Source organism: Episyrphus balteatus, chromosome 4 (genome assembly GCF_945859705.1).
Source record: "Episyrphus balteatus chromosome 4, idEpiBalt1.1, whole genome shotgun sequence".
NCBI classification, from domain to species: Eukaryota; Metazoa; Arthropoda; class Insecta; order Diptera; family Syrphidae; genus Episyrphus; species Episyrphus balteatus.
In genome coordinates, this window is record NC_079137.1 from 9,432,109 (window position 1) to 9,447,447 (window position 15,339).

A 15,339-nucleotide genomic window follows, 5' to 3' on the forward strand; every position below is an offset into this window, starting at 1 on the left:
ATTGGCTAGAACAGCAAATAAAACAACAATACTTGATGTAAGAAAATTCATGACTGACAATTTTTTTTTTTTCAAGTCACTAATGTCGTTTTCGATTGGTTTCACTCGAGTATTCACTCGTTCTGAAATCCAATAAAACGGTTTGAATCACTTCCACTCAATTCTATTTTTTTGCGTTTGTGTAAAATTTTATATGTCAAAAATTTGAATTAATTTTTTTATTCTGACAAACTAATGACATGGATTAATGTTGAAAAATAATAATTATGAGGTCCACGACAAAGAAGATGATGATTATAAATAATTCCGTTGATTAAATGCATCCATTTCTTTTTTTTTAATTAATTTTAATTTCAGAAAACAATTAATTCTTGAATACAAAAAAAACACACTGATTGAGTTTTTTTTTGGCATTTGAATATTCATGTATTAGTACTTCTTGAGTGGATTCTGATTTGAAATCGAGAAGAGAATTTCTCTTCTCAGAATCGTTCTAGCTGTCATTTTCATGCCAATTAAATGGTTTCAGAAGGCTTCTGAATGATTCCGGAGGTTTCCGGAGAGCCAATCGAAAACGACATAATTTTCTTTTGTGGAATTTTTGAAGTTATTTGAATGACGTAGGGGTTGACTCCATTACTTTTTTTAAATTACAGGGTGACCTCTTTAAAGTTAATAAAGCTTTTCGATATAAACTCCATGACAAGAATCTATTAGTTCACTTCTTCGACATACTGTAAATATATCAAGATTCTTGATAGATTTTTAATTCGAGTGGAAATTTAAAACTTTATTAATTTAAATAAATTTTTGAAGTTTTGTTGAATGGCTTAATTGATTTTAAAGGTTCCACAGTTAGTAACAACAACTATACCCATTTCCTTAGCCTGGTAAAAGAGTTTGGATTGCTCTCATCCCCAACTCACTCTAATGAAAGAAAGATTCCTTCTTCAAGTGCATTGATCTTATATAAATAAACATAAATCTAATCTTTCAAAGTCAAAAACTATATTTGTTGAATATTTTCTTCTCCAAATGCACTGAGTAATGTTAAAGGATGTCAATTTTTAAAAGCAGAGTTATACAAGAAAACTGTAAAAGACAATTTTATATAAACTTTGGTCAGCACAAGTTTGTTTAACACTTACTACAACTACCTACATTTTTACGTGACTGTAGAAAGCAAAAAAAAGGTATGGGTTGTACCGGTTAGAACGCATCAATGTTCATCAGCGCCATTATAACTTCTAAACTTCTTATCCTTAGTACCTTATTGTACAAATAAAGTATCATTCCATATTTATTGACCGTTAAAGGCTTTGTATAAGTGACATCCGATAAATAAATGTGTGACATCAAAACTTCACAGCAAAACAAGTCCGTGCATCGAACAAACTTAGTATCAAAATTTACCACAACACAGTTTCAGAATCTGCTAAGTTTGTACCATGTCAAAATAACACAATTCAAATCTTGAAATTAATTCTATTACAAAACTACGTTTACAGTTGGTACCATTTATTATGAAATTTTTTATTTCTTGAACAATAAAGGTTTAATTTCTACATTCACATAAAATTTGTATTTCTTTAAGAAAATATTTTCTAACGATTAATTTTTAAATTTTACAACATTTCTATTTCACAATTTAGAATAAACATTAATTATTTAGTCTATTTTTTTAAATTTGAATAAAAAAATTTCTCCAATAAAACATAAAGTAGCAACCATCAATAGAAATGCCAACGATATCCAAACCCACTTCAAATCATCAACTTTCAGTTGTTGTGACTTTGAATCAAGTTCAAAAGTTAAGTTTTTAGTTTTTACAACTTCAATTGATTCATAAAATCCCCTCCTTATCCAGAAATCCATTAGCCCACTAGATTGTGTTTCTAAAATATGAAAGTTTAAAGCATTTTTATAAATTGAATTCTCATTTATAGTAAAAGATGCGAATATATTTTTCAAAAGTACCAATTCTTCAGACCAACGAAATAATTTCTTGCCATGGTAATTTTGTTGATTTTAAAAAACATGCCAAGTCATCTCACTAACTGGAAAGGCATATTTGGTGTCTAAAGAATCTCGAAGTTTAAAATATCTTTGCGAGCTGATTTCGCTATGAAATATATTTGAATACTTATTCATGAATTCTGGCTTAAGTTTTTTTAATACATTCTCAATATCTGTTTGCTTAGACAAAATTTTGATATCATATTGTTGTAGGTCGTCAAATGATCCTATTGTTTTTTCTCTTGGTGGTTCGGTCATGAAGGACTGAAGAAAACCATTGTATGAAGTAATAATTATGATTCCAAACAAAAAGATCAGTGAATAGAGAATTTTTGTTGTCAAAAAAGTTCTTGGTGATTCAAAGAACGATTGTCCCAACATTCCACGAAAACAATCGATATTGAAGAAAACATCGCGAACAGCAAAAATCCGGTGTGATCCTAAGAAATAAGCAGCAGCATCAAGTGAAACAGATATCAACATGAATATCACGATTATTATTACAAAAGCTTCCCAATAAAAAACATACGCAAACACCTTATAAATCGGAATATTTGGCTCTACTGGCAGCATAACACCCCAATCGAAGTAAATATATGGGAACGTATGCCATTCAAATAAATCTTCTTGAACTAGTATACCGGCACCTGATATTTCAATTGTTTCATTTAAAACAAAATTTAGCAAATCGTATTCGGTCAAATAAGCTTTTACATTCAAAGTATTCATTCTTCCATTGTGTCTTTTTGCAAAAGTCATGAAAATATTTCCCACATAACCGCCAATTCTCGTTTCACCACCGTTCACATTTTCAGAAATAATCATTCCCGGCTGCTCTGTTGGAAAAACAACTGGTATTGTAGAGTTTTGAAGATCCCTCATTTTATCTCGATAAACACACGAATCTTTATCGTTCCAAATGAATTCTTCAATTTTAAACATACCAAAAATGTTACAACTATAATAAACCGAAGAAATACCAAAATCTTGAAAAACAGCTACAACATTGACCATTCTCTTTCGCCAGCAGAAATCGAAAACACTCTTCAGTTCCAAATCATTTCTCTTTGAATTTTTTAAAACAAAAATTATCTTACAAAATCGAAGGTGTTGAAGAAATTCCGCAAGTCGCTGAAAAAGTAAACCCCTGGAATCATATTGTACAATAGTAAGAAGATTTTCATAAAATTTTCTCTTTAAGTAATATGATGAGACTTCGGTTCCCAAAATCACTGGAATAACAAGTGAAATTGAAACGTCATGTATGAATTTGTCATCGAAATATGGTTCCTGAGAGGATTCTAGGAGAAAAACGCTTTCAAATCGCTCAACTTTGTTGATGTTTTCAATGAATTTCAAGAATCGTAAGTTATTTTGTTCTCCTGTTGCCAAAACTTCATTGTCAAGCACAGAAAATAAAACAACAATACTTAATGAGTGAAAATTCATGACTGACAATATTTTTCAAATCAGTAATGCACTATTGTGGAATTTTTCGAATGACGTAGGAGTTGATTTGATTACTTTTTTTTTTCAAATTACAGGGTGACTTCTCAAAGTTAACAAAGCTTTTCGATGGAAACTCCATTGCAAGAACTTATTAGTTATTCTTGATTGATTTTTAATTCGAGTGGGAATTTAATATTTTATTAATTTAAATCATTGCTTGAAGTTTTATTGAATGTCTTAATTGATTTTAATGGTTTCACAGTTCAGTTAGTCAAAAACAACAAAAATACTCATTTACTCAGGTAATGAAGGTAAGATTGCTCTCATCCCCAACTCACTCTGATGAAGGAACGATTTCTTCTTCAAGTGAATTGATCTTATCATGAATAATAATAATGGTTTACAAGGGTTTTTTTGTCAAAATAAAAATTAACTTTTTTTTGAAGATTTTTGGTGTGCTGAACTCGAATCAGAAGTCAGAAAAAACCAATCAGCTCCCGTTTTCGAAATGTTACAACAAACATATTTTTAATACTTCGGACCTTAATTTTTTTTATTTAAGAAAAATCGTTTGAGCACATTTAGTAATGGTTTCTATAAGAATTGTTGTCGATCTTTGTTTAAATCTTTTCAATAACTTTTTTATTGCAACAGGCTATTTAGAGCTTAGAAGATCTCGCATTTTATCTTGATAAACATCCAAATTTTTATTGTTCCAAATGAATTTTTCAATTGTCATTAACAAATCTTTGTTTTCAACAGAAATTGAAAACACTCTTCAATAAAAAATCATTTCTCAATGAATTCCTCAAAACAAAAATTGTCTTGCAAAATCGAAGTTGTTGATTAAAGGTTGTTGATTGTAGGTATGGTTTTAATGCTTCAACAGCAGTCAATAAGAAAAAAAACGACCATTTCCGTAGCCATGGTGGAAGTGGGGTTTCACTCACTCCAGGCTAGCGATACAAATTATTTGCTTCGATCAGAGATCCTTCTTTCCAGTGAATCTATTTTATTCAAATAACAATACCAGTATGTCGAAGAAGTGAGTTTAATGCAATTTACTATTGAATCTCGCTCGAAAAGTGTTATTAATTTCGAAAGTAACACCCTGCAATGTAAGAAAATGCATGGAGTCAACCTTTAAAATAAATTATTGTACTCAAAAACTTAGGAAGAAATGATTTGGAACTGAAGAATGCTTCCCATTGCTTCTGGGAGAATACAATAGAATTGAAAATTCGGATATCAAATATAATTTCCCATTATCCCATTTAGGTTTGAATATATTCTAAGTTTGAACTTATATTTGCTGTTTTTATTGGACCAAAAAAGTCTATGTTCAACAGTCGAGATGTTAAACTCATAGAATTCATTTTTTTTTATATCAATTTTTCATTGTTATTATTATTTTGTGTGAATTCCTAGCAAAGGTATTAAGGTCCATTTTCTTCACTCGGAGTTGAACATAACTTGAGAATTTTTAATATAAAAATTCTCAAGTTTTGTTCAACTCCGAGTGAAGAAAATGGACCTAAGACTTTTTTACGCTAAACTTATTTGCTGGAGATAATTTTTCACGGAACTTTCTCAATAAAAATGTAGTTTGGACACAAACGAAAGGTCTCTTTATAATTTAGTTTCGTGAAAAAAAACTTTTGTACTAAAACAAACCAAAACGATGTCTTTCCCTTTTGTCTGATTTGTTGGTTCTTGGTTGCGACCGAAATGCAAAGAAAAAAAAACAAAAAAACCGACCTAATTTTTAAACTTTTTTTTGTTAGTTCGTCTTTGTTGATATTTTCTTTATCATATCCATTGACAATTTTTCGCGAAAATAAAACACTGGTTTTTGTCGTGTTTTCTATTTTACTACCTGGTAGGTCTTTATTCGATACAGTAGAAAAAAAAAAAACAAAACTTTGTCTAAAGGATATTTTCAAAGCTTACCCATTGGCAATTTCATCAAAGTGATATGTTGGGATCTAGTTGGAGGTTCGGGTATCAGGGAGTGAAGTTTCCTATATTATTTCGGCGAAACTAAATTTTTAGGAAAAAATTCATCCACATGGTGACAGGACTATCTCTAGGATTAAAACGGAAATTGTTTCATTTTCAGGTCCTTTTTTTATCGCGAGAATAGAATCTAACGTTGTTATATGTATTTGTGTGTGTGTGTTGGATACGGATACCCCTAATTGAAAAAAGGAACAAAGAACAAAATATAAAAAAAAAACATATACTGGGCAAAAAGCTCTGATAAGGATAAAAGACAAGTATAGATTCCCTGGAGCCACCTTATCGGGGAAAACAAAGCAGTCGTCCATGAGGCATAACAAGCAAACTTCAATGACATTTTTGTCCTCAAAGAGAATCGAGAGCACAAGCGTATTTTGTTTTTAGTTTCACAGTGTTTTGGGAAAAATACGTGCTCCCCAGCTTCAGTGTTTTTCTTTCTATTGTTGTGGTTTTGGTTTTAGATGTGGTTTGGTGTGGTAAGGAGCATATCAAACAAGGACAAGGCTGTATAGCATAGCGGCGCGACACGGTAATGCAAGATCTGTTTTTAGTGCCTATCGTTGTGGAAAAAATTGATTCTTCTAATCGAATGACATGGTTTGGGGAGTTTGTCCTCAATTTTCTTTCCTTTTTTTTTTTTGTTCGAATTCTTTTGTTCAAGATTGGGGTTTGCGGGCGGATTGATATTGTTATTTAAGTTATTAAGGTCGATTTTTTTTTTTTATTCTCTTGGAATGGTTAGAGTGTTGTGTGTGGATTTGTAAGGATAACGTGTGCGGTGTAAGTGAGATTTAATAGATCATTTAAAGACAGAAGGACACTATCATATCAGCATTAGAGTGCAAATCAGGAAATTGTTTTTCTGTTTTACCTTTTTTTTGAGTTTGAAAAGAGTCAGTTTGGTATCGAAAAGGAGCCAAAAAAATAAAGGATAAAACAGAGATAAAACCATCCGTGTCCCTCATTTTGTTTGTGATAAGATTTCAATTTGGAGATATTATTTAATATATATTTTTTTTTTTTTCATTTTTTAGTAATTCAATTTAACGTAAACGAGAAATATATATTCTAAAAAAATTACAACTTTTTTACACACAATCTAAAGGCCGACAGAAAAAATTACGATTTATCAGAATCACAGTTTCCCAAAATATAAAAATGCTATTTCAAAGACGGGCAAAATTGTAACATTTTCACCAAAAAAATATATTAATAGCTATTTCTTATACCATTTTCTTGTTTTTGCAACATTCGCTATCTCTTATTAATAATTGTTATTATTTTATTTAACTAATTTTTTTTTGTACTTTTGATGGAAGAATAAGTCATTTATAAAGTATTTAAGAAGAAAATTTAAGTTTTTATAAATGTTCGTTCTTGTTGATTCTCATGAATTCGTATGACCAAAATGAATTACGGAATTATTTATTACTTTTTGATATCTTTGAATCAAAGTTCAAATCACAATGGGCACGTTCAGGGAAATATTAGGGACTAGATATTAGGCAACGTCATTTTCTGAAAGGAAATTTGAGGAAATTGACTAAATTATTTTGGATATGATGCTATTGTCAAATTTTAAAATTTACTTACATAAGTATTTTACCGATCGCATGGGGAAGAAACAAAATTTCACTTTACTTTAATGAATAAATAATATTAATTATAACCGATAATGCACTTTTTACTCGTGTTTCACACAAATAAATTTAATTTTGCTAAATTAATTCTTTAATTCAAAACAATCTGCTGTCATGTTGACAAAAAAAAACTTTCCTAAATTTTTAGGGAAAATTTTCTTGCCTAACTTTCCAGTTAGCTTTCCAATAAAATTACCTAAATTGGAAAGATTTTTTTTGACAGCTGACCAATCAGATACCGAGAAATTACCTAAATATTTAGTGCCTAACGTTTCTGAACCTGCCCAATCATGCCATTACGATGCTATAGAGAATGCGAAAAAATGGGTACCGCAAATCCTTCTTTCAGTCAGTTTGTTTGTAATCAAATTTATTTTTTCAAGTCAACATTAAGATAAAAATTTATTAATACAATAATTGACTTAATCTAAAGCTAACATTTAAATTTTATTTATGGCCTAGTTTTCCATTTGAATACACAAATTTCTCCAATAAAACAAAAATTAGCAACCAACATGGCCAATCCCATCGATATCCAAATCCATTTTAAATCTTCCAATTTTATTGATCCAAATTTTGAGTCAAATCCAAAATTTAAATGTTTCATTCTGCCAACATCAATCATTTCATAAAATCCCCTCTTCATCCAGTAATCCAACAATCCACTTGATTGTGTTCCTAATAAATGAAAATCCAAAATTTTCTTATAAATTGAATTTTCATTTATAGAAATTGCCGCAAAAATATTTTTTCGTAGGTAAATACAACGAAATAGATGCTGACCATAAAAATTTTGTTGATTTTCATAATTCTTCCATTTGCTCTGAGTAACTGTGAAGGCATAGTTTGTGTTTAAAGCATTTCGAAGACTTATAAAAGTCTTATAGTCGGATGCCATTTGAAATAAATTTGAATACTTTTTCTTGAAATTAGGATTTGTCTTCAATGCTTCATCGATATCATCTTGAAGGGCGAAAATTTTTATTCCCGATGATTCTAGGTCATCGAATGATTTTATAATATTTTCCTTTGGTGGTTTGGTCATGAAGGATTGAAGAAATGCATCATATGAAGTGACCAACGTGATTCCAAGTAAAAATATCAGAGAATAGATAATTTTTGAAGTAAATGAAGAATTTGGTACTTCAGATAGCGATTGCCCAAGTATTCCACGAAAACAATCAAAATTGAAGAAATCAAGAACGAAAGAAATCTGATGTGATTCTGAGAACTTAGTAGCCATTTCAAGTGTAAAAGATAGTAGTATTAACACGAAGATAGTTAAAACAAATGCTTCCCAATAAAAAACAAAAGCAAACACTTTATAAATTGGAATGTTTGGCTCCACGGGTAGAATTATACCCCAATCGACCAAATCGTAAGGATATGAAAACCATTCAACTGAATCGTAACGAAAAAACAAACCAGTACCTGATATTTCAATTGTTCCATTTAAAACAAGTATATGCAAATCGTATTCGGAAAGTGAATTATTTACCACAGCAACGTTTAATCTGGAATTATGCCTTTTTGCAAAAGCTTTGAAAATATTGCCTATATAACCACCAATTATTGTATCATTGTTTGACTTTTTTGAGATGATAACTGGTGGCTCAGCACCTCCAAATACTACTGGCAATGTAGAGCCCTGCATATCTGCCATTCGATCTGGAAAAACATTTGAGTAACTTTTATTCCAGATGAATTGTTCAATAATTGGAAATTTCCCGAAATTGTTGTAGTTGTAATAAGTCAAAGAAGTTCCAAAGTCTTGAAAAACTGCTACGACATTAATCATTCTGTTTTGCCAACAAAAATTGAAAACGCTCTTCAATTCGAAATCATTTCTTTCTAAATCCTTCAGTAGAAAAATTGTATTACAGTATCGAAGGTGTTGAAGAAATTGAGCAAGTCGTTGAAGAAGATAATCACTAGAATCATATTGAACGATAGTTAAAATGTTTTCAATAAATTTTCTTTTCAAGTAAAATGAAGACACTTCAGTTCCCAGAATCACGGGAATACCAATTCTAATTGGAATGTCAATTATGAATTTATCATCAAAATAAGGTTCCTTGGATGTTTTTAAACGTAATACACTTTCAAATCGCTTGACTTTGTTTATAGTTTCTATAAAGTCCAAAAGTTTTGCATTAATTTGAGCTTCTGTTGTCAGAAATTCTACAAAAAGTACTGGTATTAAAGCAACAAATTTTGTGACAGGAAGTCTCATAGTCAAGGATTTATTGTAGACACTATTGCATTTGAAGAGAATAGATTGATTTTAAAAGAAGTTTATGTACTCTCTTTGCTGCCCCCAGAAGTAATGCTAATTGATTTTTAATTCAATAGAAAGATTTGTTTAGTGGTTTAATTGATGTTCATTTATAACAATTTTGAATTCATTATTTATCAGCCGAGTGTGTAAAAATATCTTTTTGTTTTGTTTGTTTTGTTGGATATAATTCACAGACATTATAGCCTTTCATTTAATAATTTTGTTGAAAGTCAAAGTAATTTTTCTAAATTGAGCAACATAAACCATAAACATTATTTTTTTGTATTGCTCTATAGGGGAAAAATTGGTTTCGTGTAAAAAAAAAAATGTGAAATATGTATTTGCGATCGAAATAATTTTTTTTTTCTTCTAAAGCTGATATTTTCGGATCAAAGTCTCGAAACAAGTTTTGGTTTACAGATACGAGTTCACAGTGAACAGTCTTATCTTTAAAAAAAAAATAGTTTTTCAAAAACTTTCTCCAAATCCATTGAGTGAGACATCAAAAGAAAGGTCTCTTGAAGCTCTATTCATAACTGCAAACCAAAAGTTTCGCCGATGTCTGGTTGCTGAAATATTTGCGATCGAAATATTTTTTTTTTTTCTTCTTAAGCTGATATTTTTTTCGGATCAAAGTTTCGAAACAAGTTTTGGTTTACAGATACGAGTTCACAATGAGCAGGATTATCTTTTTATGTAAAAAAATAGAAATTTATTTTTTTCGGATTTTAGCGAAAAAATCAAGGTTTTTTTTTGGCTTTTCGTGAAAAAATCAAGTAAATTCCCTTTCCTAAAAAAAAATTTGAGTTCACATTTATTAAAACGTTTTATATAATTTTATTACAAATTTCTTCTTGACTTTAAGCACATTTATTAATTTATTTTATCTTCTTCTTCTTTTATAGACACCAAAAAGGAAATCAAATCGCAAAATAGAATCATCACGAAGTCATAAAAATGGAGCTACTGCTTTTTTATGTCGTTTTCGATTGGTTTCACTCGAGGATTAACTCGTTCTGAAATCCAATAAAACGGTTTGAATCACTTCCACTCATTTCTGTTTTTTTTTGCGTTTTTGAAAATTCTAAATGTCAAAAATTTGAATTAATTTTTTTTTCTGGCTAACGAATGACATGGTATTAAAGTTGAAAAATTATAATAATGAGGACGACGACAAAGAAGATAATCATAATAAATAGTTCCATCGCTTTTATGCACATATTTCTATTTTTTTATTAATTTCAATTTCAGAAAACAATTAATTCTTGAATTAAAAAAAAACACACTGATTGAGTTTTTTTTTGGCATTTGAAAATTCATGTATTCGTACTTCTTGAGTGGATTCTGATTTGAAATCGAGAAGAGAATTTCTCTTCTCAGAATCGTTCTAGCTGTCATTTTCATGCCAATAAAATGGTTTCAGAAGGCTTCTGAACGCTTCCGGACGCTTCTGGACGTCCAATCGAAAACGACATTAGGAATAATGTCACAAGAATTATTCCGACAGCCGTCATCGAATCAATCATTAAGCTCCATTGACAAATCATAAAAAGAACAAAAAAAAAAAAAAAACAACAATAACAAAAATACAACTGTATTTTCTGGTGTAATATTAATAAAACAAAACTAAATAAATAAATAATAAATAAATGTTTTTTTATTTATTACCTTCTTTGTTTTGCTTCTTTTAGTTCGGATTATTAAAAACGCATCTTTTTATTTTAGAAAATTATTTATTTTTTGGCCTATATATTTCGAGGTCTTACTTGCCTCATCTTCAGGGTCTAAAAATTACAATATGCGTTTTAATAAATTATATTAACAAATAATTTGAAATAAAAAATAAATTACCTACCATTGAAATATTTTTGAAAAAATATGAACAATTTTCTAAAAAGTTTTTTCGACATTTAAAAACAATTGAAAAATCAAACATTAATTTTAATAAAAATTAAAAATTTTTTTTTTTTTTTAAGTATTGTTCAAAAAATATTTTAGAAAGTTTAAATTTAGTTACTTTGAACATTTCTATTAACTATAAGGTTATAATAAGTGTTTGTATAATCCTTTTTATCGGTTTTATAGTTACATACGATTTGTTCATTTTTAATAATTTGGTTTACTTCTTGAATTTGTAATTTTAATTTATTTCTTTCAAACTTTAGAATTTTTGCCCCATCAAAATCAAACGAATGTCCATATTGTTTCACATGTTCAGCCAAAGCAGCAACATTTTTTGTATTTGAGCCCTCTATAACTTTTTTGCATTCATTTTTGTGTTGGTCAATTCTCGAGCCTAATTTCTGGATAGTCTCTCCAACATATAATTTAGTGCAATCATTGCATTTGATAGAGTAAACTAATCCACTATTATCAATTTTGTTAATTTTCTTTTTAGTATTAACGAAAAATTTTGAATTTTGGTTTGTTGGTTTCATTGCTAATTTAACTTCAGGTACAAAATATTGGCAAACTTTAGATATTGACTCACTTAATTTAGGAATATATTGTTTAGAAGAAAAGAAGCAAAACAAAGAAGGTAATAAATAAAATAATTATAAAGTTCAACATAAAAAACAAATAAAAAATAAATAAATGTTTCATCTCTTTTATTTAGAAAGTTAATTTTATTTCAATCATTTTTATTCTCAAAGAAATAAATTTTTTATATAATTGTTTTTCTAACACAGCAACTTTCAAAGATTTTTAAAAAGTATTGAAAGTATTAGTTAGTACATTTAATACTCCATTATCTGATATGACAGCACAGAACTAGTTCATAATCTTCTCTTCTCTCTTTTCTTTTCTGTAAAAGGACAATTAATACAAGGAGAAAGAAACAAAATAACTGCAATCATTTCTTGGTTCATCTTTTTTCATAAAATCAAATAATTTCTTCAAGATTACTGAGAAATTTGAATGAAATTAATTCGAAAAATAATGTTAATAAATTACAAAATGCAAAAGTGCACTTTTGTTGTTTTTTCAGAAGAATTAAAACATCCGATTTAGATCAAAAAAATAAATTTATTTTTTTACCAATACCCCCAAACTCTAGAAAAGGGAACAATTTTAACATTTTTAATATTAAAGGAGAATTGCCTAGTATTTCCTTTGGTCCTATATAGGTAGATTATAATCCCTCGATATTTTTTTCCAAGCCAAATAGTAAAATTTAATTCCTTTATGAATCTTCATTAGTTGGCAGCCACGGACAACTATGGAGAATAACAAAGTATTTTTTGTCTCCCTTATCCATACTTTTCTTTCACACGTTTGCGTGACTGCAACGATGTAAGTTCGAAATTCGAACATAAGAGATCAAAAGAAAAAACAAAAAAAATTAAAGAGAAAGTCGATACCTGTGTTTCTTACATGATCGTCTGTTGATTTCGCTATTTTTCAAGTAATTTTGACAAAGTTTTTTTTCTCAAATTTCTCTGATACAAGAAAGTGGAGGCATAAGCAGAAAAAAATTCGAAATTCAACAAGTGCGATAGGTCAGGTGACTTCTTATATGGACTAATTACATTATTAAAGCTATTGACGATCGGTTGTTGACAAAAAAAGAAAGATGGAAGACTTGGGGGAGACATCAGACAACAGAAGATTACCTACTGTTTGCGTATGCTCGCCTGGTGATATTGTTGTTCTTAGAAGCGAATTGGTATATTTTTTCCAGGTTTTTTTCAATTGACTTTTTTTCCTATGAATATTTTCCATACAGTGGTCTGCCCTATTCATTTCACACAATCAGAAAAAATTGTACCAGTTTGCTTCTAAGAACTACAATATCATCAGGCGAACATGCGCTAGCAGACGGGGTATGCTTTTACCGTTTCCCCAAGTTTTTCTTTTCTTTTTTTCGAAAATAAATAATTTTTTTAAATTCAATAAATGCGAAAGAGAGTCTTATGAATTGTTTTCTTTTGTTTAAAGCTTCCACTTACTTTATTTACAAAATGTTGGTAAAAATTACTTAAAAAGTAGAAGAATCACCAGGCGAGCATGTAAGAAGCGAAGGTATCGATTTTTATTGTTTTGTCTTGGAATTTCTTACGTTCGAATTTCGAGATCGTTTAATTTTGATGCGAAGAAAGGGGTACTCTTGTGAATTTCCTTTTATACTTTGAATTTCTCCACCCACTCACAAACAAGAGAATATGGTATGAGTGAGAAAATCAAGAGCAAAACAACAAATACGATTACCCCCTGCTTTCCTTTGCTGGTGCTAGACTTCTCATGAGTGGAAAACTAGTACTACCACCCACCACCTCTTACTATCTACTGGAGCAGATCACGTGTCAATAGTAGATGACACTGATCATCTACTTCCACCTCCACAAAAGAGAGCGACTTATTTTGATCTAAATAGCGAACCATGGTTGCCAACCAATGTAGGTTTAAAAATTAACATAATACTAATTTTCGATTGCAGCTTGAAAAATGTAATTTTAATATTTTTACAAAGAGTCAGTCTTGCCTAAAATAAAAGTTTTTCAAAACAAGTTTTGGTTAACAGATACGAGTTCACAATGAACAGGCCTATCTTTTTATGTAAGAAAATTACAAATTTATTTTTTTTCAGATTTTCGAGAAAAAAATCAATATTAACCCCTTGCCTAAGAAAAAAAGTTTTTCAAAAATTTTCTCCAAATCCATTGAGTGAGACATCAAGAAAGATCTCTTCAAGCTCTATTTATAACTGCAAACTGCAAAAGTTTCTTCGAAGTCTGGTTGCTTAATTATTTTCAATCGAAATATTTCTTTTATTTCTTTTGAAGCAGATATTTTCGGATCAAAATTTTGTTTTTCCAAAATTGAGGTAAATATTTCATATTTATTTTAATGCAAAACAAAATAATATAATTTATATATATTATTTTACAATAAAAAGTATTTTAAATTTAAAAATACAAATTTCTCCAATAAAGCACAACATATCAACCATAAAAGCAAATCCCATCGAAATCCATATCCATTTTAAATCTTCAACTTTCATTGGTCGCAATTTGTGTTCGATATCAACATTAAACTTTTTAAGCCTTCCAATTGCAACTAACTCATAAAATACTCTCCTCATCCATAAATCCATCAATCCACTTGATTGAACTTCTAAAATATGATAATTCAATATATTTCTATAAATTGAATTTTCATTTATCGAAATAGTCGATAGTGTATTTTTCAATAAACACAATTCTTCAGACCAACGAAATAATTTTTGATTAAAGAAATTCTGTTTATTTTCAAAACTTTTCCAATTTGTGCTAGTAATTGTGTATGCGTAGTTAGTATTTAGACTGTCTCGGACTTTTTTGAAATTTACATAATTTGTTTCGCCTTGAAATACATTTGAATATTTTTTTAAGAAATTTGGTCTAAGTTTCAGTAAAAATTCATCGATTTCTTTTTGCATTGTGTAGATTTTTAAATTATGAGAAGATGATTGCAGATCATCGAAGGATTTTATCATTTTTTCCCTCGGAGGTTGGGTCATGAATGATTGAAGAAATGCACCGTATGAAGTTACCATCATGATTCCAAGCAAAAATATCAATGAATAAATGATTTTTGTACTGTAAGAAGCTTGAAGGTCTTCTGTTATGGACTGTCCAAGTATTCCACGAAAACAATCAATGTTGAAAAAGATATCACGCATGGAAAAGCTCCTCCTTCGGTTTGATCGTGATGAAAAACTAGCAGATATTGCAAGCGAAATAGAGAGTAATATAAATATCACGATAGTTACTACTAAAGCGTCCAAGTAAAAAATCAAAGCAAACACTTTATAAATTGGAATATTCGGTTCTATTGGCAGCATTACACCCCAATCCATTTTTGTATATGGATATGAATGCCATTCAATGGGAACTTTTAATAGTGTCGCACCAGCTCCAGATATCTCAATTTTTCCATTAAAAACTAGATTTTTCA

The 15,339-nt window shown here is 29.4% G+C and overlaps 1 protein-coding gene across 1 annotated transcript; it reads right to left on the bottom strand.

The window, feature by feature from the left end:
• Positions 1 to 1,692: 1,692 nt before the first annotated feature.
• On the bottom strand, positions 1,693 to 3,394 carry LOC129918513 (uncharacterized). Its single transcript, XM_055999105.1, has 2 exons — positions 1,978 to 3,394; positions 1,693 to 1,895 (listed from the first exon to the last, which is right to left on the bottom strand). The coding sequence occupies exon 1, from the start codon at positions 3,028 to 3,030 to the stop codon at positions 2,029 to 2,031; it is 1,002 nt and encodes a 333-aa protein (XP_055855080.1). The 5' UTR covers positions 3,031 to 3,394; the 3' UTR covers positions 1,693 to 1,895; positions 1,978 to 2,028.
• Positions 3,395 to 15,339: the final 11,945 nt, after the last annotated feature.

Coding starts and splice junctions, on each gene's coding strand:
- LOC129918513 (XM_055999105.1), bottom strand. CDS start 3,030: ATGGTCAATGTTGTAGCTGTTTTTCAAGATTTTGGTATTTCTTCGGTT.